The 25,622-nt window shown below is 48.7% G+C and overlaps 2 protein-coding genes across 3 annotated transcripts; one reads left to right on the forward strand and one right to left on the reverse strand.

Moving 5' to 3' along the window:
- Nucleotides 1–4,741: 4,741 nt before the first annotated feature.
- On the forward strand, nucleotides 4,742–20,727 carry LOC102445687 (F-box only protein 6). 2 transcript variants are annotated; one of them, XR_016347815.1, is made up of 7 exons: nucleotides 4,742–4,998; nucleotides 7,459–7,729; nucleotides 8,057–8,183; nucleotides 8,881–8,976; nucleotides 9,534–9,669; nucleotides 12,337–12,548; nucleotides 17,763–20,727. XR_016347815.1 is itself a non-coding variant. In XM_075906637.2 (6 exons), the coding sequence occupies exons 2-6, from the start codon at nucleotides 7,471–7,473 to the stop codon at nucleotides 12,481–12,483; spliced, it is 765 nt and encodes a 254-aa protein (XP_075762752.2). In that variant the 5' UTR covers nucleotides 4,743–4,998; nucleotides 7,459–7,470; the 3' UTR covers nucleotides 12,484–14,019. The 2 variants fall into 2 exon arrangements, 1 of the variants encoding a protein (XP_075762752.2); XM_075906637.2 differs by lacking the exon at nucleotides 17,763–20,727 and having other exon boundaries at nucleotides 4,743–4,998; nucleotides 12,337–14,019.
- On the reverse strand, nucleotides 15,343–25,598 carry MAD2L2 (mitotic arrest deficient 2 like 2). The gene is made up of 9 exons (XM_075906641.2): nucleotides 25,478–25,598; nucleotides 22,950–23,001; nucleotides 21,830–21,948; nucleotides 20,862–20,933; nucleotides 19,574–19,674; nucleotides 19,342–19,436; nucleotides 18,589–18,662; nucleotides 17,158–17,250; nucleotides 15,343–15,986 (listed from the first exon to the last, which is right to left on the reverse strand). Exons 2-9 carry the CDS (start codon nucleotides 22,987–22,989, stop codon nucleotides 15,945–15,947), a joined length of 636 nt encoding a protein of 211 aa, XP_075762756.1. The 5' UTR covers nucleotides 22,990–23,001; nucleotides 25,478–25,598; the 3' UTR covers nucleotides 15,343–15,944.
- Between the last annotated feature and the right edge of the window lie 24 nt (nucleotides 25,599–25,622).

Consider the following 25,622-nt stretch of genomic DNA (forward strand, 5'->3'; position numbering starts at 1 on the left):
CTGCCACTTCCTCGTGGGGCCCCTGGTCCAGCCGCTGCACCTCCTCCTCCAGGCCGCTTATTCTTTGTTACAATGGCCGCCACTGCCGCTGACGGAATGGGGGTGGGTCCAAGGCAAAGCCCAGTGGATCTGCTCCGAGGCCTCTGCTCCTTGGAGCTGCTGTCTTAGTCCCGGCAGGGGCTGCATGGAGCGGGCTGGGACGCCGTGGGGTGGGATGTGTTCGGGTTCAGCCGGCGTGCTCCGTGTGCTGCTGCTCTCTTTCCCTTCTCTTCCCACCTTGCTGGCAATGAGCCTGGTCTGGCGGGGAAGGTTGGGGTTTCTTCAGCTCCCCATGCCCTCTAAGTGGGAAGTAGGGTTGCCAGGTGTCCGGTTTTGAACTGGACAGTCCAATATTTGAGCTTTCTGTCCGGGAAACAAATTGAGAAAATATAAATGTCCGGTGTTTTCTAAATCAGATGTAATGTAGACTGTGATGTGATGTCAAGTGTGTCCCATATTTTTGTTGAAACCATCTGGCAGCCCTAGTGGGGAGCTGGTACCAATGCCTCACAACAAGGTAGAGCAAAGCCAGGTAAGCATCCCCCCTCATGCCCAGATCCTCACATCCCATTCCCCCTCAGTCACTTCCCTCCTCCTGCTAAGACCCTGAACACCTAGCTTGCTCCAACACCCTCCCTTGCTCCTGCAACCTGCCCCAAGTCCCCTTCTGCATCCTCCCTCCTGGCCAGAAACCCTTCCCCCAGCCTGTTTCTGCACCCTACCTCCTACCTAGACCTAACAACCTCTCCCCCTTCTGCAATCCATCTCCCGCCCAGATCCTGCACCCCAGCCCTGTCCCACACGCTGAACTGCTCATTTTTGTCCCCACCCCAGAGCCTAAGGGGATCCATAAAATCCACTAACTCCAGAACCCCAGAAAAGTAAGTCAGGGCTATAGGAAGCCCTGAACCTCAGTCCTCCCGGTCTCTTCCCCTCGCTCCGTGGGGCTAGAGCACCAGAGGAGTGAGGTGTCTCAGTTGGGGGTCACATCAGTGAGAGTTGGGTGTTTTAGAGGCATTTTTTTTTTTGCTTCTCACTTGTGTGGTCCCCAACTGATTTTTCTGTGGGTCAGTGGCCCACAACCCAAAAAAGGCTCCCTACCGCTGTCATAAATAAAGAAAACATTGAAACTTTCTATGTTGGACATAAATTAATATTTTACTTTATTTAAAATGAAGTTTGATAAACTAACATGAGAGAGTTAAAATGCTTAATATGTTTAATAATTTAAACTAAACTGTTCTCCCTAGCTGCAGCACTATAAAATAAAAATGGCTTGGGCATAATTATGTAATTAATGGTGAGTTTCCATTAAGGTTTACATTGAGCCAGGTAGTTCACTGACCAAAGAGTTTGAGAACCACTGAAACAGAGGCACCTCTGGCCTCTCCCCGCTCATTAATGCAATGCAAGTTGGGTTAATGCAATTGCAGTATAGGTTGCATGGGGGGTCATATGGGGTCCAAACCCATCCCTATTGGTAGAGGACAGCGGGAGAAGTTCTTAGAGGGGGTCACATGACACCCTTTACTTCCGGTCATGCATCCATTGTGACCATGGTAGTATTAAGAAAATGTAGTAACAGAATTTGGCTTTGTCAGAGAATTATAGAAAAGCAGAGTTAGAAGAGACTGCAAGAATCAGCTCGTCTAAACCTGCTCCCCAAGTCGAAGGGTTTGTTGGATCTTAAACCATCCAAGACAGATAGCTCCAGCCTCCTTTTGAAAATCTCCCTCTTAGAGGGACAATTTTAGGTGAAAAATTGGCCCCAAATTCTACGTCTCTTTAAGTAAAAAACTCTCAGACTTATCTGAAGAAAGACCGTGACTGACAGAAATGTCTAAATTAATGTTTATTCATTCCATTACATAGTTAAAATAACACAAGTAATCACTGTGCCCAGCCCCTGTGGGGTTCATGCAGCCTGCAGCTGTTCAGCAGCTTTGAGTGGAGACCACCTACTCATCATGTGCACAGGGTTACTACTGTGCATAAGTGCTTGGAAGACTGGAGCCTCTAGGTTCATGGTCCAAGTAGAGTTAAGTGCAAAAAGGGAATGAGCCACATAATTCTAGTTGTTATCTACGCAGGGCTCAAATATGCTGCCTGCTCCACAAACTCAGTGAGGAGTGACAATAAATAGTAACAGGGACACAGGAAGTAACAGTTTACAGAAAGTGGCTATTCTTGACAGCTCCTAGGCTACTAGTATTTTGCTTGGTTTGGGAGTATCAATAGTGAAAAGTAAACAAGGTTTGTAAAATTATTTTTCTCTTAATCATCCAAGAGGAATTAGCAACTAAGGAGAGGAAATAGGTTTGTTTAGAACAGTGTTGTTCGGGTGTTTTTTTGTCTTAAACATCCCTTTATATTCTCCTTTATCTAATTTAAATCATGTTTATTGTCACAAAAATGATTCCCTCTTGCTGATTTCCTCTACTTGGTTTATTCTTTTGCCTCTTATAACTTTTATTTCCTCCCTGTTTGTTAAATACAGTACAAGCTGTGTTATCCAGCTCTTTAATATCTGGAAAACCTGGTTAACCGGCATGTCATAGATGGTAAAAAATTCATCCTTTAGTGAACTGGAAAAATTCCAATAGTCATCCGGCATCACTTTTCAGCATTTTCCAGCGCTTGTGGAAGTCAGGTTTGTAAAGTTTGTTGGTGTCGTGCATCTGCATATAATACTGTGATCGGATATGATTTAACCCAGTGTTTCTCAACCAGTGGTATGAAGTACCTTTAGGGGTACTCGAGAGAAGTCTGGGGGATACGTCAACACAGCTGAAATTTGGAGAAAACTGAATTTTTATTTACGTTTTATAGCGCTTTATTATTTTTGTACTTTTTACACCGACAAATTTCATGGCTACAATTTAGTTGTTTAAACAAATGTGTTGCAATGGTAGAAAAAAATTTTGTGTGTCTGAAAACTGTAGGTACTGGGGGTAATTATAATTTTTTTTTTTTAAAAGGGGTACTTTATAAAAAAAAAAAAAAAGCGTTGAGAAACACTGATCTAACCCATCTTGCAACTATGGCTAGTGTATGGTGAAAAATTCATGAACCATCAGTGTAACACTCAAGTAACCAGCCCATTTGATTAACTGGCAACCCCCCATTCCCCACGAATGCTGGATAACAAAGCTTGCACTGTACTTTTTGCTTGAAATGAAGCTGATTGCTGTAACAAGAGTCAGAGCCTACATCTGACAGAAGCTTAGGTAATATGAAGGCTGCAGACCCTGGCTGTCCACCCATCTGGGACCAGGTCTACAATAAGGGTGTGTCTAGACTACATGCCTCCGTCAACAGAGGCATGTAGATTAGACAGATCGGCAAAGGGAAATGAAGCCGCGATTAAAGTAATCGTGGCTTCATATAAATTTAAATGGCTGCCCCACTCTGCCAACAAACAGCTAATAAGCTGTTTGTCGGCTGATCGGGGCAGTCTGGACGCGTTGCGCTCACAAGGAAGCCTTTGTTGATTGGCGCAGATATGCCTCGTGAAACCAGGTTTACCTGCGCCGATCAACAAAGGCTTCCTTGTGACCGCGGTGCGTCCAGACTGCCCTGATTAGCCGACAAACAGCTGATCAGCTGTTTGTCGGCAGAACGGGGCAGCCATTTAAATTTAAATGAAGCCGCGATTATTTTAATCGAGGCTTCATTTCCCTTTTTCGAATAAACTAATCTACATGCCTCCGTCGACGGCGGCATGTAGTTTAGATGTACCCTAAGAGTGGTTTGCATCATGGCATAGTTATGCTGGCAAAGCACTCCTAGTGTGGACACAGCCTACACGGGTTGGACTGCTCTGGTCCAGCACCCTTGGGACAGGTCCAGTCCTGAACGAGGGGATTTGCCACACCAGGAGCCGTCTCTGCCCTCATGATCCATGCTGCCCCCAGGCTAGGGTCCCAGCCCTGCTAAGGCTCCCTGGCTGCCCCCAGCCCTGCTGCTGCCGTGGCCGGAGTGCCACAGCTGGAGCTTCGCAGCCCAGGGCCAAAGCTCCATGGCTGGGGCTGAAAGTCCTTGGCTACTGGGACCCCAAGGCCAGAGTTCCCGGGTTGGGGCGAGGGCTGGCCCTACCATGAGGCGAACTGAGGCCGCTGCCTCAGGTACCAGACTGTGTGTGTGTGTGGGGGGGGGGGGTCCTAGGACCCAGAGTGTAGAAAATGGTGTCTGCTGCTGGTGCATATGTAGGAAGCAGAGCTATGATGAGAGGAGTAGAACAGGAAGAAGGCAGGATGGAGACCTTTCCAAGTGAGCTCCCCGCCTCAGCTGCCAAAATGTTGTGGGCCGGTGCGACAGAAAGTGAAACTCTCCGTTTTTGCGACCCTTGCGGTTTCTGTCATGCACACATGGAATTCGGTGCTACTGCTCAGGACTGGCTACCTGCTCCGTGGGTTGCAAATTCCGCGGGGCTGGGTTTTGCTCAATGCACCCAAAGGGGCCAATCTGGAGAAGTGAGTGTTTCTGTCCTTACACCGCCAGACACCTTGGCTGCTACTGAGCTCCCTGCCTGCAGCCCCCCCCCCCCCAACACGGTGCTCCCAGCTGAGTCTCCAGCCCATCTCCCCCTGCCCCCCAGCTCTGTGGTCCAGGACCCTCCCGCTGGAGGAAGGCACCGCCTGGACCAGCCCCATTGCTCTCTGCCTGCAGCCGCCTGGGGACCCCTCAGACAGCCGGCCCCGAACAGCCCCGTCCGCCCGCAGCGGCTCGTGGGGGACCCCGCTCCCCTCGCCCCCCGCCAGCCCAGGGGTTGGGCTCCCAGCGCCTGTCTGCTCCCGCTCGGCCGGGGCTGGATTGTGCGGGGGCAGCGGCCTGCCCGGGGGAGGCGGCTCCGCGCTGGGCCCCGTGACAAGCGGCGCCGCCCGGGCGGGTTTCACTTTCCCTTCCCCGGCGCGAGGCCGGGCCCTGAGCGGCGCAGGCGGGAAGCGGGTCTCCGGGCGGGTAAGGGCGCGGGAAGGGGGGGCGGCTCTCGGCTGGAAGCGGCCCGGGCAGCCTCCCCTGCCGGGCGGGTCGCGGCTGCCGCCGGAGCTGGGCTGGGGCCCCGCTGCCCCCGAGTCCGTCCCGCGGGAGGCCGGGATCCCTGGTGGGACGAGGCGTGGCAGGGCAGGCGGGGCCCGTAGGGGAGGCACCGCTGTGGGGACAAAAGCCCTGGCACCCCGGGGTGCTGCTGAGCCCCTGGCGCTGGCTGGCTGGCAGCACCCTCCCGGGGAAGCCTTTGGCCAGGGCTGCCACCTTGGGAATGCAAAGAACCAGCAACTTCTCCCCTTGCCCCCAGGCAGGCCTGGCACAGCTCCAACCAGGCTGCTTCACCCCCCACCCTCCCACAGCAACCCAGAGCAGCGATGGGCAACTTACTAGCTGCACGTGGCCCATGGTTGGGTTTCTAGGTGTGGCCTGAGAGACATTTTGGCTACGTCTAGATTGGCATAATTTTCCGCAAATGCTTTTAACGGAAAAGTTTTCCGTTAAAAGCATTTGCGGAAAAGAGCGCAAAAGCACTTTTTGCGGAAAAGCGTCCGTGGCCAATCTAGACGCGCTTTTCCGCAAAAAAGCCCCGATTGCCATTTTCACGAGCGGGGCTTTTTTGCACAAAACAAATCTGAGCTGTCTACACTGGCCCTTTTGTGCAAAAGCTTTGCGCAAAAGAGACTTTTGCCCGAACGGGAGCAGCATAGTATTTCCGCAAGAAGCACTGATTTCTTACAGTAGGAAGTCAGTGTTCTTGCAGAAATTCAAGCGGCCAGTGTAGACAGCTGGCAAGTTTTTCCACAAAAGCAGCTGATTTTGCAGAAAAACTTGCCAGTCTAGACACAGCCTTCGTGTACTGTTGTCCATGCACAAGGTTGCCAGATTCTGCTGGTTTCCGTCCACGCCGTTTTTTTTCCTGCTGGTGTTACTAAAGAGACACGCACGTACAGCGAGGTGCGTGCTGATTGCACACAATGTTGACTGCCATGCACTGCCTGTGATTCCAATCAAAGTGCTGATATGATTCTTTCGGCACATCCTGCAAATTCTAGGTATGCAAGTGTAGTGAGAAAAGCTATCCTATCGTGGAAGACCGTCTTGGTCACAACAATCATGCAGCTCACTGAGATGGAGGAGAGCCTGCTCACTAGCCTTTTATTTTAAGAAGGATAAGAGATCTTTCGGAAAAGGCTTTATTTTCGGAAAGATCCACGTCTAGACTGGCGCTTTTTTCCAGCAAAGCTCTGTGCCGAAAAAAAGTGGCAGCCATTTTTATGCTAATGAAACGGGGGAGATTTAAATCCTCGCTTCATTAGCAATTGCGATACGTCTAATTTGCATCCCTTTTACGAAAAAGGGATGCAATCTAGACGTAGCCCTTGTGTCTCCTCATGACTCAAACCCTCTTTGCGCACTTGTGTGTCAGTGGGCAGGGAGCTGCTGTATTTCCAGCTGTTTTGATAGAATTTTTGGACTTGGGAAGGCAGCGGTAATTTCAGCTGGCCACAGAAATGTTTAATATTAGCTCTCCCCCCAAAAACTTAAAAAATGAATGATCCTGTAGCATAATAATGGCTGACTGAATTATTTTTTGGCAATTGGCAAATCCATTTAAAAGAAAACAGCCAGGCTGGTCATATACTGGCTAGGTGGTAACCACACTAGCAATTTTAGGGCCGATGCATGTGTAGATGGGGTGCAGGATCTTTTGGGCTGGGCTGGGCTGGGACGTACAAGGAATTGGGGAGATAAGAAGGATTCCTAGCATGGGAAAGAGCAAAGTGAATCTGTTTGATTGGAGGATGTGTAGGCAGAGGCATTTGATCAAAGTTATCCCCACAGAGCTGCAAATCTCACCAGAGAGATGTCCAGACACATCTTGGGATCACCTACGCTCTGTCAACCTGCAGCTGGCCAAAACAAACTGGAAACCAAATGTAGCTGGAGCCGTGTTTGAATGGTGTTTAGATTCTGCTTCAGCACAGGGTTCAAAGCCCAGCACCTAAGGGTCAGCTATTCAGAAGTATGTAGGAGCCTTAAGATGCAGCTAGATGCCTAAGAGCATTTTCAGAATCATGTCAGTAGGTTAGGTGCTTGTTCCCCATAGGGACTCCCACATCCCACTAAACCCCATATGCATCTTTGGACACCTAAATGTCTGGCCTTAAGAACTTTGCCAACCGTTCCATAAATGAGACCACAATTCACACTTAGAGAATCATTGGTGGCTAACAGGTCCCATTTTTGCCAGTGTAGCCACAACCTCAGGCTGTCTGCCTAGCATAGTGCTTTGTAAATCTGACTTGCATGTGTACTAACTCCCTTTCCTTCTTCCGCTATTCAATGGGAGACCTTCTTTGCTCAGTGTGTGTCCCTCTCCTTCTCTGTGCTGAATGTGCTGGGTGTCGTGACTCTCTCTGGCCCGCATTACAGGCTGCTGGGAAGATGACGAACATCAGTGACCTGCCCGAAGATCTCCTGCTAGAACTCCTTTCCCTGGTCCCCGCCCGGCAGCTGATCTGTAACTGCCGGCTCGTCTGTGTCCTGTGGCGTGACATGATCGATATACCTACTCTGTGGAAACGCAAGTGCCAGCGGGAGGGCTTTAATCATCAGAAGTGGAACAGGACTATCTCGGACTGGAAGATCTTCTACTTCCTCTGCAGCCTGGAGAAAAACTTACTCAAAAATCCTTGCGCTGAAGGTTCACTCCTTTTTATTGGAAAGTACGGTGGGAGGGGAATTCCTTAGCAGCTATGAGGATGGTCAGTTTCATAGCCCAGCCCAAGGCCTGATCTCTTGGGCCTTGCCTACCCTGTGAATTATTGGCTCTGGTTACAGCCATGAGAGTCTGTCTGCTGATATAATTGTGCTGGTGCAACCACTAGCAATGGCAAGTAAACCTGCACTCAGGAAATTTGAGGTGAGGGCTGAAAACGTCAGGTTCTCAGCCCCTTCTCTCCTTTTTGGCGATTAACCCTCTGTCTGCGGTTTGAGTGGCCTCACTGTCCTCTTTACAATCCCTTTCTAGAGAGCTTTCAGTTCTGGAAACTGGACTCCAACGAGGGAGACGAATGGAAGGTTGAGGACCTGCCTGGGGAACATGGGACAGACTTTCCCAGCCAACAAGTGCACAAGTACTTTGTCACCTCATATGGGTAAGAATCAGGTTCTCATGCTTGGAGCCTGGGCCTGGAGGGAAGAGGGCAAACTGGCTGGCTGGGAGCGTACCGGACTTAAGGCAGGTGGGTGGAGCTGGGTCCAGGAAGAGAAAGCAGAACAAATATCTTAGTTAGTTTGTGGAGATACAGAGGGAGCATCCTCTTCTGCCTTCATGAGTCATCCTGCCAGCCAGGAAATTCTCTGAAGGGCACTCAAGGGCTACCCGGAAGAGCTTTTTAGTGCAGATGGAAGCTCCTCACCGTTTGGATTCTTGCTTCTTTTCTAATAGAAGCAGCGGTCATACAGGTTATGTAAAGGGTTGGTAAATGGGTTATAACGTAGACAGCTTTCCTCAGTCATTTGCCAGTAAGATTGAACAGTGTTTCCAAATCTGTGGGATAATCGGATTCAAGTTCTCGGTGTGTGTCTGGTTCCAGCAACCCACAATAAAGGCAGTTGAGTAGGAGTCAAAGGGGAGTATTAGCTGCTGTTGAGTGTCTAGCACATCTGCTGCTACATCCCTGAACCATGTGCTGTCTGGTCTACCATGTCTGGCACAGTACCTGGTGTTACTAATCTGGGGTGAGCTTGGGTTTTAACTTAAAGGGAACCACTAAACTTCACTGGAGAGATGAGGAAATACTCAAAACCAAGTTGCATGTGATGCTGAAAACGTACATGATTTGTTCCCAGGTCATGTCTAAAGTCTCAGCTCATTAACCTAAAGGAAGAGGGTTACTGGGATCAGGTGATGGATGAAGTACGGCCTGATATTACAGTCAGGGATTGGTGAGTGTGTGCGTTTAAAAACTAGACTGTCTGCATATGCTATGATGTGTAGATTTCAGCTTGGACTAGTCAGTGGAGCTCTTTGACTCTTAGCCTCCTGGGACTGTAATAATTTAATCATTATTTAATAATAAGAATTGAGTTCTGTTCCTAGTCTGGAAGGGATCATGATCCAGTGTTAACTCATAGCCAAGATTCTGGAATTCTACGCCAATCTCTGCCATTTGCTCACACAATGTCTGTGCCTCAGTTTCCCCTCCAAAGGCTGACAATACTGCCATCTGAACAGTTCTTTAAGGTTCTCTAAAGACAAATACTAGTTAATAGTAACGTCACCTTTTGGGTTACTATAACACTGGGGACACCATTAGTGATATGGAGGGCTGGATTTCCTATCCCATGGGCAGGATTTCCGAGCCCCTGTATAAACGGACTAGTCCTTGCCATGCCAAAAGCAGGGAGGGCTTGTCTCTAGCAATGGACATCCCCAGAAGAGTGACTGCCCTGTGGCAGGTGTGTGTATCTTCCCAGTGCCTGACCTTTCGCTGTCTCTCCAGGTATGCTGCCAGGTTTGACTGTGGGTGCCGTTATGAACTCTGCGTGCGGCTGCTCTCTGCAGACTACATTGTCCTTCATGAGTTCTGTCCGCAACCAGTAGTCATGGAGCAGTGGAGTGATGCAGAGTGGAGAGAGGTGAGGAATCCAGGGAGTAGCTGTGCTGGCAGCAGCTTTAGATCAGTGCTGTGGTTTTAACATGTGACACTCATCTGAACTATAGCTGGATAACAGTGGGTCTCCCTTCCCCAGGACATCTGCTGGCTTTGGGCATGCAGCTCTAACATTATTCTTTAGTGGCCTTGTAGAAGCACAGCAGTGGGAGAGGGAGCTGGGTTCAGTAGAGGTTGCAGATGCTCAGCACTTCCTATATCTGTTGAAACGTGGAGAGTTTAAATAAATGCAGACATTGAAATAACATTACACTGGTGCAAGACATTGTGTAGATATTATTTTGGTTTGTTTTAAGCCTCTTCCAAATCTCACTAAGCAGAGAAACCATTCTTAAACCAGAGGAAGAGCTCACCAGCAAAACTGGGCACCTCAAGTTATATTGAAGCAGCTTTCCTGTGTAGATAAACCCTAAATTCAGAGTACACTGGCCTGAAATCAGGGTAATTCCCAGCGTAGACAATGCCATTGTCACTGAAATCATTTGTGTGTTATTTTTTAAACAAATGTCCTGACTTATTGCTAACCTAATTAAAACCTGAGAAACGTGAATATGCCTGATCCTGTTGTGATTAGTTAGTTTCTTCAGCAGGGAAACTGTGCAACTTGACCAACCTATTTTCTATTATGTCTCTTACTTTAACAGAATATTTTGTCTGTTTGGGTGGCAAGGCTTAAAGCAGAAGATTTAAAAATCCAAATATTTTCTGATAAGCCTGCCACTATCGAAATCTAGTTTAACAATAAGCATATTGCTACCTCTGGCACCAAATCACTTATCAAATATGATTGAAAAGCTTTGAAAATTGATATTTTCCCCCCTCTGCTGTAACATTTTTTTGTTTTCTATGCTTCCATCAGTGTTACTAAGAATCCAGTTTCACTTCTGCAACAGGGAACTGTTTGTTAAGATAACAACCAGCTTTTGTGCTGACATTTCCAAATCCTTCCTGGGCAAACTGCTATTAGCACTTTGTCAAAACAATTTTTAAAGAAAAGCCAAGCTGAGTCAAATATCATTAGCCTGTCCTCTTCGGTGCATCTTTAACTTTGTGTCTGAATTCCTTGCATCCTTTAAGGTCTGAATTGCTCCTCCTTCCTGGAAGTATTTTAAAATACCTGTTGTGGGCCTCGGTGTTACTTAATATGGGAGAGGCAGAAGCCAGAGCAGTCACTGATGTGCAGCAGCTGGCTCAGTGTGAGAAGGGAAGCTAGGAAGGGGAGGTGATCTGTCAGAAATAGGAGGGAAATTTGACTTGTGACTGATAGAGGTGACCTGAAAAGGAATAAGAAATTGGGTGAGTGCTTTGTAAGACTTAGAGCTGAAGAGGCTGGATGTGTGTGTTTCTCTGCTCACTTTTCCCCCCCCACTTTAGGCATAGCAGGAAGATCGGTTTTCCCGGTAGAATAGTAGAGGGAGAGGGAGGTCATAGAAGAAGCAGTGTCAGTGTCTCAGCAACATTCAGCACATTGAGCAGAGCAGTTTGCAGTCGTTGGGACACTTGAATCCTGGAGCTGTTGCTGGAGGACACTTGGTACACAGCCACACAGGCACTCGGCTGATACAACAGTCCAGGCAGAGAGGCTAATATCACTCAAGCTGCTGTAACTTCACTGGCTGGAGTTCAAAGTTGTGTTGGCAGAACTCAAGCTTTGTGTGTAGACACGTGTGCGTGGCTGTGCTGTTAGAAGACAGGTTTTGCTAGGAAATCATCATCATTTGTTGTTGCATCAGTGCCTAAGAGCTTGAGTCAAGGACCAGGACTATTATGTGTGATGCAAACTCAGAACAAAAAAGACAGGCCTTCCCCCCAGAGCAGGCAATCTAGCATAAAACACCCAACAGAAGAAAACACACAGGCAGCACAAGGAAAACAATAAGAATATTGGCTATCATGATAGGCAGTGGTTTATGGACACTAACAGCCTACACCTAGTAGCAGAGACCAGATTTAATGGAAGATGGGTCAAAATCCCTGCAACTGGTTTGAAAACACTAAATGATGATTCTTCACCAGCAGTAGCACTGTAGATGCGGAAGATACTGACTTAGCAAAGGGGTTTCATCTTTCCCTGTGCACTGGCTGGCTAAATGCATTAGGCCTGTCTAAGCAACATTATGCAGTGCTGCAGTGAGCTAAATGGGGGAGAACTTGGAGATTCTAGTACCTAACTATAGATATGAAAGAGGCTTCCAGGCTAGACAAGGCTGGATTTTTAATGTAAAACTTTATTTTAAACTTTTCGGTATTTCTGTATAGAATAGCACAAGCCTCTGTGTCTTTCTGCCTCCCAGCACAGAGAGAGTATTCATGAGCTAACTTTTTTACAAGGCCATCGCTTTCCCACAGGGATGCCTGCTAAAACTCCTCCCCTTGCCCGCCTCCGCCCCCACACAGGGCAATACATCTCAAAGCCGGAGTCAGCTGCCCCAGCCTTGTGCTAAAAATAGCCTGCTTGGGCTGTAATCCAGGCTCTGAGAGCCACCCTCCTGCTGGGCTGACCTGCCTCTGAGACTCCTTGCCGTGGCTTGCTGTTGGGTTTTTGCAGTGCAACCATGCTCTTAGTCACAGGACAGGGGCGGAGTTCATCAGGCAAAGTGAAAAATTTCTCTCCTCCTTTCTTACCCCTCAGATCTCTCACACTTTCCGGAACTACAAGGCTGGAGTTCGTTACATCTTCTTCCAACACGGCGGACAGGACACTCAGTATTGGGCAGGATGGTATGGGTGCAGAGTGACCAACAGCAGCATCACCATTGAGCCAGGGACGTCCGCGTAGAGGTTCCATGGGGAAGACTCAGTCTCTGGAACCAAAGGCCACTCGTCGCCCTTCAGTTAATCTGGGTGAATTCTGCCAGTTCAGACTTTGTTTGGTATCAGATTTGGTTTGTTTGTTTGGTTTTTTTTTTTTTTTTTTTTTTTGCTGTCCTTTTGTGACTCTGTTTCCATAATCTGGCTGACAGCTGACAAGCGAGCTCTCAGGAGTGGCAGCCAGCCTCCTACAAGCTCTGCCCTCTGAAATGGCTCTTTTCCCCCATGCTTTCTTTGCCAGGCCAAGCTGCAGAGTTTCTCTCCCAGGGCAGAGAGTGTGCTGCAGGGCCTAGGAATCTGCCTCTTCTAAAGTACGTGGGCTTGGCTGTAGCACAAGGAGCCTGATGTCAGAAATGGGGACTCCTGCAGCATTTTAAAGGAGACCTTCAAAGGGGCGGAGATTAGGAAGTGAGGATTGTGCCTGTGGGTTTCTGTAGAACAGCTGAGAGGTGTAAAAACCTAGTGAGCTTTGGAGGATGAAACAGGGGGTTCTAACTCAGCATCCTGTCACTCTGCCCCCCCCCATTCATGCTAATTGAGCTGGAATTGAAAGACAGGCTGTTGGCAGAGGAAGCCAGTTATTGGAGTAAGGGAAAGCTAAGGGGCTTGGTGCATAGAAGTATCTCCAGAAGTGAGAGCTGCTATCAGCTGAAAGGAAGGAAGAGGGGGATCCCAGAGGAAGGCAGAAGTAGGCAGGACTGGCTAATGTGACTACTATTGTGCTCTGACCCAGAAGCAAAGGGTGATGCTACCAACTCTCTGCAAACCTCAGGGGTTGTGAAGGAGAGCTGGAGTGGGTGTGGTTTGCCGTTAAGGGCTGCAGGGCCTCACCAGGGACCACTTGTGGGCAGGGACTTTTGTTGTTTTACCTGCTTTAGGATCAGGATTTTCAGGTCCTTTGAGAGCAGCATTTTGCTTGGACATAAATATTGCTTCTCTCACCTTTGGGTTTAGGGCTGTTGTGAACCTTTCGAGAGCTTGGCCAACGGTCCGTGGTTTTGGTTGTCAGAGACATGAACAAGTTCTCAATGGTCTGAATTAAACTGCTTTCTTGGAATCGCTAGTCAAACATATGGGTTCTCCAGGCACCTATAGAAGCTTCCCTAGAAAATAATGTGAGACTCCAAAGTGTAGCATGTAAAGCAAGTGACAAAAAAGTTGCAAGGCCTCCTTTATATGCTGAAAACAAAACCACCTCCTCAAGCCCATGTCACCGCTCCCCCCTTCCTACAGTGTGAAAAAATCTCTCTCTGATTTCAACCCTGGGTGTCTTGGATAGCTACAGATTGACTAAATGTAGTGAGGCTGATGGAACCAGGCTGTAGCTTTTCCTGTACACTGGGGCCTCATTGCTTTAGTGTGTGGCTAAAAAGAAGGGTCCTGGGGCATCATAGCACCAAGGAAAGGAAGTGCGGCAGAGAGGAGTGAATTTTCTTTACACCTGAAGTGCTTGTGCTACTGGCTGTCTAACAGGAATCAATAAAGTGAAATTTAGAAATCTGCATATTGCTAGTCTATTACTTTAGTCTCTTTCGTCTGACAATTCTGCTCTGACACTAGGGCTATGTCTACACTGGCGAGTTCTTAAGCAAGAACATGTCCACACTGCCATGTGCTTTTGTGTAAGAGCATCCGTGACAGCGTGGACACTCTCTTGCGCAAGAAAGCTCTGATGGCCATTTTAGCCATGGGGCTTTCTTGCACGAGAAACCCCTGCCCCGCATCCACATTGCCCTCTTGTGCAAGAGGGCTTACGCCTGCTAGAAGAGAGCGTAGCTCTTGCGCAAGAGCCCTCTCTTCAGACGCTGTCCTGTAAATCTTCTTGCTCAAGAGCGGGCGGGCAGTGTGGATGCTCTGCGGAAGAGCAGCCGTTCTTGCCCAAGAACCCTCCAGTGTAGGCATAGCCTGGGAGTAGGGCATCAGGTGATTCCACGGTGACCATCTCGCTGACTGGTCATCAAGGGAACTCAGTGAAGTAAATAGTGTTTCTTTGCCAGCCTTACCCCCCCCCCCCCCCCCCACTGCTCTTCCCTTTTCTACCCTCACCGATTCTACGAGCTTTGGCAGGCCCCACTGAGGCCGAGTTTTGAAAAAGAGTGTTATGTAGACTTTACTGGAAACAGCGTGAGTGGGCATTTCAGTTACCTCAGGGGGAATTTTACCATAAAAATTCATGTTAACTGCATGTGCTATTTAAAAAACCCTCCCTCAAACAACTCTTGTAGGAGCTCAGACAAGGAACAGATGCCTCAGCTTGCAGGGTAATAGCACTGAACCTCACAGAGGATCCGGAGGGGGCAGAGCTGAGTCAGGAGATGGGCCTATGCTACAAGGACAATGCCCTTGTTTATTGTTTCTCCCACAGGATGGAGAGGAGACCCTTCCTAGAGAGGCAGGAGGGTGGTGCTGTATTACCTTTGCCATGGGAACCTCCTCTTCTTGAGTGAATCCTGAGTGCTGGGTCTCTAAAATATTGTGATGTGACATAGTGGGGCCCAGCATCTTGTGTGTACAGCGCTAGTTTCTTAGGGATCGATAGGATCTGAGGGCAAGATCTCTCTCCCCGTGGAAGTGTATGTGCACGGGGGATATTGCATTGCAAAGGAATCCAGGAGAGGTTCTCCACACACCTCCTAAAAACTTTCCCATGGAACCATGTGGTCATCACTTGTGTCTAACACTGAAAACAAAGAGAGAGCAAGTCCACTGGGTGCAGTGGTGCCAGTTACACTTGGTGACAGAGTGAAATAGTGCTCTGACCAGTACAGTCCCTGTACCTCAACTGCTCAGGGGGAGGCTGCGTTTACAAAAAGTCAGGCTAGCGCCACACTGGTAAAACTCGCTCAGTATTTATTGATAACTACAGATCACTCACAGGGGACACACATTGTATGTCAGGACCCCCTCATCCCTGCTGTAAGTCCAGTGATTTCACCAGTCACAGCAGGAACAAAGTTGGCCCCCAATCTCAGACTTCCAGCACAACAAACACAGCTTTATCCAGCTGGATACTCATAGGTAACAAAAATGGTCATTGACATACAAGTATCAATGTACAATTGAACTACCCTATTAATGCTTAAATTGGGCTAATAAAAAACAAAATGAGAAATTCTGATTCCCATCTGCAGCTTGTATTACCCCCCCCCCCCCCGCTTTGTATCTGAGGATTTACTAAAACACTCCACACACAAACCCACACCAAACAGCCTGCTCACATGTAGGAGTCAGTTCTATATAAAGCGAGCAGTAAGGGCACTTTAAACTCATAGGCACATGGCCCTCAGTAGCTGCTCGAGGGACATTGTCACTGGAGCCAGCTGAAAAAGCACCTGTTCACTAGGTAAGTTGCATCCCAGTAGAAGACACCTAATTCCTCTAGATGATCTGAGCCTTGGACAAGGCTGAAGATGATTACAAGAGTCAGCATCAGGTACCTTTGTGGGCTCTTTCTTCTACATAGAGCTGCATCTAGAAGAGAATAAGCAAAAGGCATTAAGAAAGGAACCATGCAGGGTAACCTATATGGATGTGTGTAGTATCTTCTGCAGTATGGCTGCGTCTAGACTGGCATGATTTTGCGCAAATACTTTTAACGGAAAAGATTTTCCGTTAAAAGTATTTGCGCAAGAGAGCGTCTATACTGGCATGTGCCTTTGCGCAGAAGATTTGCTTTTGCGCAAAAGCATCCGTTCCAGTGTAAATGCTTTCTTGTGCAAGAAAGATCCGATAGCCATTTTAGCCATCAGGCTTTCTTGCGCAAGAAATTAACGTTACTGTCTACACTAGCCCTCTTACGCAAGAGGGCTTATCCTTGAGCAGGAGCGTCAGAGTATTTGCGCAAGAACCACTGATTTTGTACATTACAAAGTCAGTGTTCTTGTGCAAATACTCGCAGCCAGTGTAGACAGGCAGCAAGATTTTGCGCAAAATCATGCCAGTCTAGACACAGCCTATTGATTTAATTCCCTATTAGGAGAACTGTACTGTAGAGGGAGGAAATCAGACTTAATCAGCTGGGTTTTCACCACAGTTAGCACCTGTGATCAGAGTCCATTTCAGGAGATGGGGTAAGCTGGTGCTATAAGGCAGCAACAAAGAGCTAAGGATTCAGTCCAGGGATTTATTTTTGCTCTAGGTCCACACCTTCAAGGAGCCCAGTTCCAAGGGGAGTCTTGGGCGCATTGTTAGGAGGTGCTCGGTCCCTCACAATCAGACTATTAGTGGGCAGGGGTTGCAGTAAAACACAAAGCATTCACAGACCGGAGCTACAGCCCAGCTTTCCAGCAGCTGGCTGTGCCATAGGCTCATCTCTGACAGCAGGGTCATTGTTCTGTGGCTTGTTCATTGGCCACTTCAGCCCTCGTAGACTGTCTGACTCCCTGCTTACTGGTGATGGGATAATAAGGCCAGTGCATCCTGCCACAAAAGGGCTTCATACTTTGGATGAGGAAGGTCCCACCCTCTCATGCTTGCCTGGGCTCAGTGCACAGTGACTCCTGGGTCAGCAGCTCCGGCTGGGGTAAGATGATTCACAGCAGTGGTAAGCCAATGCCATGCAGGTGACAGATTCCCTTCACCCTGGGGAGTATGAATAGACTGAAGTAGTGCTCATGCCAGGCTGGGCCTGCACTCTGCTCACCTTTAAGATGTCCGAGGTCATGGTCTTCAGGGGGATTAGCCGGGGGTCATGCATGTGCACGTCCTGCTCATCTGCCAGGATCCATGGGAAGTCCTGGAGCAGGAATAAAACAGGGAGAATGAGCTGCAGAGAGCACCCTCCCTTTCTGCCATCCTCAGAGGGCTTGAAATGGGAGCAGTGTTGGCTGGAGGTGGCAAGGATCCACTGCTGCCCCACCCTTTGGTCTTCTGCACCCCACTAGTGCTCCTGTCCTGCCCCCCGTCTTGTCATTGGGTCCATGAGAAGAGGAGTTAGGAGGGACAGGGGGCGGACGGGGGGACGTGAGGCTGTGAGAGGGATAACAGATTGGAGAGGGGAAGGACCAGAGGCGAAGCGTGTGTCTGAGCAGAGGGACATGCGGCCTTGCTGCTGATGTGCTGGGGAGGTAACTGGGAGCCCACAGCTTCCAAGTTGTTTATAGAGGAAAGTCTCACTGACAATCCCCACCGCGCCCATCCCTCAGCTAGTTTAACAGTGGAGGCGGAGCTGAGGTGTCTAATTAATATGGTTTCCATTGTCCTATACACTCAGAAACCTCACTCTCCTCCTCCTATTCCCTTCTCCAGACCTCCACTGTCAGGCCTTATCCTCTGCACTGGAGCTACAGCCTGAGAACAAACCAAAGTCATCCAGAGGAGAGAGAGTGCTCAGCACCTTGCAAGATCAAATCTTTAGCCACTTGCTCATCTGGAAGCCAGGTATGCTATTTCCACAGGGGTTGGCTGACTTCCCCGTAGGGATGCTATTGCCCCAGGAGTCCTGGCTGACATCTAGGTAGGCTGCTGGCCTGCCTATCCAGCCCTAGGCTCATTGCCACCCTGCCTGCTGGCTGGTTCACACCTCCTTCACAAGGGTTTTGCTTGAGTTCTTTCATGTGAAACAGGTAACAGATTCCATGTGTCAAACTTGTCCCTTTCCCTGACCCAAGGGCTGCCAGTCAGTGCCTCCCACTCCTGGCAGCTCTTCCTCCATCGTCCTACAGGCTGTCTGCCTGGGCTCCACCTTGCTCTGGTCTAAGGCCTACCTCAGGAGCCAGCCTACTTCCTATGGCCCTAGCCTAAAGGTCTCCAGCAGGAGCCTTCCTGCTCCCTGCAGCTTTCCCCATAACTGGGCTACTTGGTTAGCTTTTATAGTCACCTGGTCAGCCATAGGCATGGCTACACCCAATGACCCTCAAAGGGCCAGACACGTAGGGCACCGCATGTATGTTCTAAGTGCAAAACTTCACACCTTCCTTAGGGAGAGGTCTTTGGAGATCTTTTCTCCCAGCATCTCCAGGGAACAGGCGCACTGATGAAAGGAGAATCCCAAACTGCAAGACCTTAATTCACTTCCATACTTCTTTGCTGTGCAGCTCACTGCACACAACAAGCAGACAGAGGCATCACCTACCTTGATCACCTGGATCTTCTCCATGTTTCTTGTGGCAGCCTCCCTCGTATGAACTAGGACAGTGAAGGTGCAGCCTACAAGAGAAAGGGCTGAGATGAGAGGAACGCACTAATCGCACAGCCAGAGACTTGGAGGTAACGGACCAGGGTATGATCTGGGTAGTGCCCAGACAAAGCTATCTCCTCTGTGTGCTTCATCCACAGCTAGGTAAATACCAAAGGATTGGGAAGGTAACCTGTCATTTTCGGGTATCTCTGACTTTGCTAATTCTCTCCTTAGTGCCACAATTCAGAAACTGTGGATTCCTCCATGGTCTCCACCTTCCTCTCCAGTAAACCTATTGTCACCTCCAGGCCTCTGATGAAACTGGTCCAAGCCACCTTTTATAGGATTAGGATTTTGCTCCAGTATTTAATTTCTACCCCTCACCTCTTGACCAGGATGCTCTCTGCTAGCTGGCTGCTCCCCTCCACTCCAGAGCTAGTTGCATTTCAGTGATGCTACGGGTGTCTAATACGCAAAATGCTTTGTGATCTTTTGGGGGTAGAGCTCCTGTACAAGAGATTATTTTCCTCCCACATCTCCATTTGAGCATCACTGAGTGCAGCTGTGCAAAGCAAGCTCTAGTGCATCTGTCCAGGAAAGACATTTCCCCACGCTTTATGCAAAGAGTGTTATGTGAAATCGGGCAGTCAGGCTATCCTTGGAGCAGCAGACAGAGCCCGCCCTATAAAAAGAGGATTTCAGTCCTACCTGGGGGGTTGTTGTCAAGTACGGCATCACACACGCTAATCTTCAGGATGAAGGCACGCAACAACTGCTCTACGTGGGACAACAGGGAGTCTGAGCTGGGGAGGAAACAGAGCATTATGAGAGCTCCCTGGGCCAGATGGAGGGGCCCTTGACAATATCAGTTCCCAAAGTGAAATACGGAGGGAAGGAAGCAGGCACTAGCTGCACCGGGCTGGTGAGAGGGAACCTTTACCTGATGGAAAGTAGAGGTGGCTGAGTGATCTCAAAGACAAATCTCTCCACGGGGTGGTGCTCTTTATCCAGGATCACCACCACCACCTTCTCCACATCATTCTGCAAGCACAGACAGGTCAGGAGAGCTCTACCCCGACCATCACTTTTCCCCTGCTCCCCACCTGGCTCTGATGCTCCCTATGAATTAGGAACATATCTAGCCCCACATCACTACAGTGTATTCCCAGCGCTTCAAAAGGCTGCTAGATGGCTCTGGCTACAATCAAATGCCTTATATGTTTATTATTGGATATGAGATCCCACCTGGGGGGAGACTATCCTTAGGACTTGTATGGAGCTGGAATCCAGCAAATAGGACTTTTCCTTCTCTAGCTACTGCTACATGGAGAGGCAACAGCCAGCCTTCAGAGGCTTTCTGTCCTAGTTCAAAGGACACCAGGAAGGAAAGAAGCAGTCCTGTGTCACTTTAGAGACTAAAAAATTAGTATGAGCTTTCATGGGGAAAACCCACTTCTTCAGACGAGCAGGAAGGCTCCACTAATTAGTTTATGTAAAAATAAGTGTTTAAAAGTCCTAATATCTATATTAGGATATATATATATTAAAAAATTAAACCCTGTGGTGCTGGCAACCAACCCCTGCAGCTTTGTGGCAAATACTCAAAAGTGAAATGGATGAAAACTAACCAGGAAGTGAACCTGCCCTATTTCAGTCCTCCACACTGAGAGCAATGCCAAAGTGGGAGGAGTGAAAAACAGACTAAGGCAATGTGCTTTGCACAGCCAGACCCCTTCTCCTATGTGGAGCTCACTGCAGGAACAAAGCCTTAGGCATGTGTCTAACGTTGCTTGAATTATTAACCCCACTAATTTCCATAAGGCTGCTCACATAGGTCAAGTTACTTATGACTAAGTGTCTTCAGGATTTATAATCTTTTTTTTAAAGAGTTAGCCAGTTTTAATCATTTGAACATCTCACAGTTAAGGACATATATACAGTTTGCAGTCTGATGGTGTCCCTTCTGTTTCAGTGTGAATAAGTGAATAGCACCAAACCTGGATTTTGACAGCAAAGAAATGTATAGAAACTGATTAGGTCACTAACGCTTTACAAATATCTGTACCAAATATAGAAAATATTGTCACTTACAAACACTGTTTCTGTAAATACTGTTTCTATAATAGTAGGACAATTTATTTTAAAGTCATCTAACTACTTGTGACCAGAGCAGTTGGGGAAGAGCACAAAGGTTATGCCCAGCATGAGGATATCTAGCATGGCCTCACCTTCTCGAGTAGTGGCTTCACACAGTGCAGCGTGTCCTGGATGTACTGATTCAGCTCTGGGTGACAGGACATCTGTGCAAACAGAATGCGAACTCAGTGCTATGTTCTGAATAGCTAGAGATGGTCAGGGGAGCCGACAGCCATGCTGGGCCTCTGGGTAAGGTGTGTGTTTGTGGAAAGGGAGTGCTACACTCCCCAAAGGGGTGGGGTCTTGGAAGGGATGGGGAAGCAAGCGCACCATGCCAGGTCCCTCCCAAACCTCAGTGCTGCCCTCCCTCCCTGTAGCCCTTAGAGCCACTCGGAGTGTGGTGCGCAGTGCTCTGACAGCAATTTAAAGAGCCCCCCCTTTGCCTCCCTCCTGTTGGTAGGCCTGGAGAAGGGCAGGTGGACTGCAGAACTGCTACTGTGATGGAACAGTTAACCGCTAGGTTGCCATTTTTAATCTAGCAGAGGTAAGTGGTGTTTAGAAGTTGTTAACATAGGACGACAGTGCAGTGAGTGATCTCAAAGACAAATCTTATGGGAAATAAGTCCAGTGGTGTTTGCTGACAACTACCTTGTCTACCTCACAACTGCTTTTCCTTAGGGATAGTCCCTCACAGGCAGGAGTAAGGCAGCATGGGGGAAATCTGCACTGTTGCTGCTGCTGATCTATCTGCTCTGTGCATATGTGTAACACTTCAGGCTCCAGCACTGCTAATTCATTCCTTTCAGGACTACTAAATTCACTTTAAATAGCATTAAGGGTTTAAGTTTGTTCAAATATAAACTAATTCAATTATGCATTAGCCAGCACAAATTAACATCCAATATCTCACTCATGGCCAAAGCCATTTCAGTAGCACCCCCTCGAGCTCAAGCATTAATAAGAATACCTCTTATATCTATATAGTGCTTTTGAACATTCAGCATGCTGTCTGCTTAACTGTATTTCCTCATAGCCACAGAACTACTGGAGTCTCTCCTACCTGGACTGGGACATTGTATTTTTTCCTCTTCTGAAAGATTCCAATGGGGTAAACTTCTCTAACATAAAGGATAAGGTGAACTGCCACTTCGAGAAACTCAGAGAGAACATCTGCAACCACTGGCGAACAGAACAAGGGAGGGTGGAACAAAGAAAAACAAGCTCAGCAAATATTTCATAGCCGCATGAATCTGCTGTTTAATTGCTGCTCAGGATTTTATTTTTATATTGCTTGTTTTATAAACTGCAGCGACAGTCCTCCCAAAGCGTTTTACCCTTGAGATCCCTACATTCACCATGGAAATATAACCACTTGCTGGGTGGAATACACCAGCCATTTTCCACCACAGCAACACTACGCTACCAATTATGACAGGAAGTAAAAAAGAATCACCAGCAAGGCATTAAAGGCATCCCATTTTCCCTGTACAGGTTTTACCCCAGTCATAGCAGAAGCTCCAAGCTGGGAAATAGAAGACAGAGCCAGCTCTATCTCCACAAGGGTTACATAAGTGGTTTTCAAACTTTTTTTCTCTTGACCCTATTGAAGAAAATTGATGCCCACAACACAATTTAATCTGAGTGTGTGCTCCAGAGGGGGGCTGAGGATGAGAGCTTTGGCGTGTATGAGGGGGTTCTGGCTTTGGGGAGGGGGCGTATCAGGGCTGGGGCAGAAGGAACTTACCCTGAGCAGCTCCCGGTCAGTGGTGCAGTGGGGGTCTAAGGCAGTTTCCTGCCTCTCCTGGCACTGCAGACCATGCTGTGCCCCGGAAGCAGCCAGAAGCAAGTTCCCAGCCAATGGAAGTAGGGGCTAGTGCTCAGGGCAGGGGCAGGTCAAGGGGCAGTGCATGGAGCCCTGTGCACTCTTCTGACCCCAGGAACCGGGCCCATTGCTTGCCACTTCTGGGGTGCAGCACAGTCTGTGGTGCCAGGACAGACAGGGAGCCTGCCTTAGCACCTCCACTGGTCACCTGATCCACCTGCAGCAATGAGACTCAGTGCCTGACATTCCATGAGCCAGTAGTGGGTTGTCACCCATAGTTTGAAAACCACTGGGTTATATGACTCCCTGTACCAGCAAGAAGCCTCACAAGCTTCTGGCGAGCAGCACACTACACTACCTTGTCCAAAGTTTAGATCCTGCCGAGTGAGGGTGGTCATCTTTCCAGTAACCTGCAAATGAATTGGAAAATGAGTTACTCTCTCTGTTCTCAGTTCAAGGAGCAATGCAGATTCCTCCCTCCAACCTCCCCTTACCTGCACACCCACCGCAAAAATCCACACTCTAGAACAGGGTTTTCCAACCTATTGGTTGGGACCCAAATATGGGTCACCATTACATTTCAAAAGGATCACCAAATGTCTCCCCAGGTGGCTCTGCCCTCCCTCCTCCCCCCATTTTTGAATTGCCTTGGGTCACCAAGTCTTCCTGAATTGTCAAAATGGGTCCCCATCTGGAAAAGGTTGGGAACTGCTGCTCTAGAATGATGTTCACACACACACTAATTGCTATTACACAGACCAACCAAGGGTCCAGATTTTGAAAGACCACGTAGCTCCCATTTACTTGGACTGCCCTCATGGTTGCTCACAGATCTGAACTCAGTTAAGAGGATAGTGGGTTACACAATTTTGCACAAGATAACGTCTGTCTGTGTTCTTGATGACAGCGCAGACTGCAAATTTGAATTTATTCAATGGTTTCTGCTATTTGTGGGCATGTTTTCTTCTTGTTGTTTGGGGATTTTTTTAAACATTTGCCTGGGCAGTGAAACTGAGTGGGGGGGAGGGAGTTAAAGCCAAACAGCAAAATGTCATTGACTTGGAAAAAAAGTTTTATAAAACCAAATTCCCCCTCCCATTAGGTACCTACATGGCTTCTGTTATATAGCAGTTGAGCACCTCAGCTCAATTGTTAACATATTTATCTTCTCAATATCCCTACCAGGTACGAAAGTGCCATTAGCTGGGGAGCTGAGGCACAAAGTGACTAAGGCCATATATTTTAAAGGTATTTAGGCATTGCCACACTTAGCATTGCCGTGCCTGACTGATTTAGAAGTTGACATTTCATTTCCAAAAGACTGAGGCACATAGGAACCTAAATTCCACTGTCACCAAGTGCAGCCACACTTACATACCTTTAACAGCTAGAACTCTGCCCAAGGGCACCTAGAAAGTCTGTGGCACAGCAAGGAACTGGACCCAGATTGCCAGCATTTCATGATTGTACCCTCAACCTTGAGCTATCCTTCCTTTTGCACAGAGACCCTAATCTTGAAGATGCACCCACTTGAGTACAATTGCAGGGCAAGACCACAGTTTTCGATGCCTAAATTCCAAAATGGTAACATCAGCTTAGGGCGATGACAGATGGCAATAGATCTGACCCAGAATGCACCAAAGTCAATAGGAACCCTTCTATCCATTACAATGGCTTTTGGATTAGGTCCCACATGTGTATCTGGATTAGTCGCTAGGGAAATGTACCACTCAGCACAATCCAAGGCTCTGGGATCTCTCAGTGGATGGAGGTTATGTGAGTTCTTAAGGATGCTATCTGGAAGCAGGCAACAACTTCAGCATCTTCTCAATGAAGACTTTATTAGTTGTATTTTGGCACCACCCAAATTGGTTTTGTTTCTCATTTACATTTTCAGGGTCACTGTGTTTGTCCAGCGAGGATCTTGAACAAGCCTGGATAAGCCTCTGAGGAGAGGACAAGAAGCAATGGGCTTAAATTGCAGCAAGGGAGGGTTACGTTGGAGATCAGGAAAAACTTCCTAAGTGTCAGGGTGGTTCAACACTAGAATAAATTGCGTAGGGAGGTTGTGGAATCTCCATCACCGGAGATATTTAAAAGCAGGTTAGACAGACACCTGCCAGGGATGATCTAGACCAGTGTTTCTCAACCAGTGGTACTTACGGGTACTCAGGAGAAGTTGGGGGAGGTACGTCAACAAGTGACATTAGGACAAACCTGAATTCTCGTTGTTTTATAGCACGTTATTATTTTTGTGCTTTGTACACCCACAAATTTCATCGCCCGGCCGGCTACGATCAAGTTGTTTAAACCAGTGTGTGGCAAGGGTAGGAAAAAAACTGTGTGTGTCTGAAAACTGGCCGTGCTGGGAGCCCTTTTTTTTATTACTTTGATTATTTTTTTGAAAACCGTATAGCTTTATAAAAAAAAAAAAGGTTGAGAAACACGGATCTGGACGGTCCCGGGTCCTGCCGTGAGGGCAGGCGACTGGACTGGACGACTCCCCAGCACCCTTCTGGGATGCTGGGACACTCTGGGAGGGCGGCTCATGGAACCCACAGCGCCCCCCCCCCCCAAGCTTCGCAGGGCAGCGACTCCTCCCCCCCCCGCGCACCCCCACACTGGGCCCCTTGCTGCTTTCAAGCTGGGGGGGGGAGTTTCTGGGAGTTTGGCACCTTCCAGGAGCCGGGAATCAGGTGCCCCCCCCGCCTGACTCCAGGGCACACGCAGCACCCGGCGCCCCGCCCGTTCGGGGGCGCTCAGTGCCCCCCAAATCCGCGCCCCGCCCCACAGCCCCCCCTTGGGGCCGCCCAAAGCCCTGCGCCCCCTGCGGGGGGTCACGCTCGGTGCCCCCCCCATTATAAGCCGGTATCGCCCAGCCCTTACCGCGGGGCGGCCGCCGCGCCACAGTTGCCAGGCTCCGCTGTCCGCCTGACGCGGCCCTTTGACGTGCCTCGCCCCGCCCCCTCCCGCCTGCCTCCCGCCGGGTCCTAGCGCCCCTCCGCGTTCTCCGGCGGGTCCTGCGGCGCCC

Source organism: Pelodiscus sinensis, chromosome 24, assembly GCF_052426305.1.
Source record: "Pelodiscus sinensis isolate ZL-2025 chromosome 24, ASM5242630v1, whole genome shotgun sequence".
NCBI lineage: Eukaryota > Metazoa > Chordata > Testudines > Trionychidae > Pelodiscus > Pelodiscus sinensis.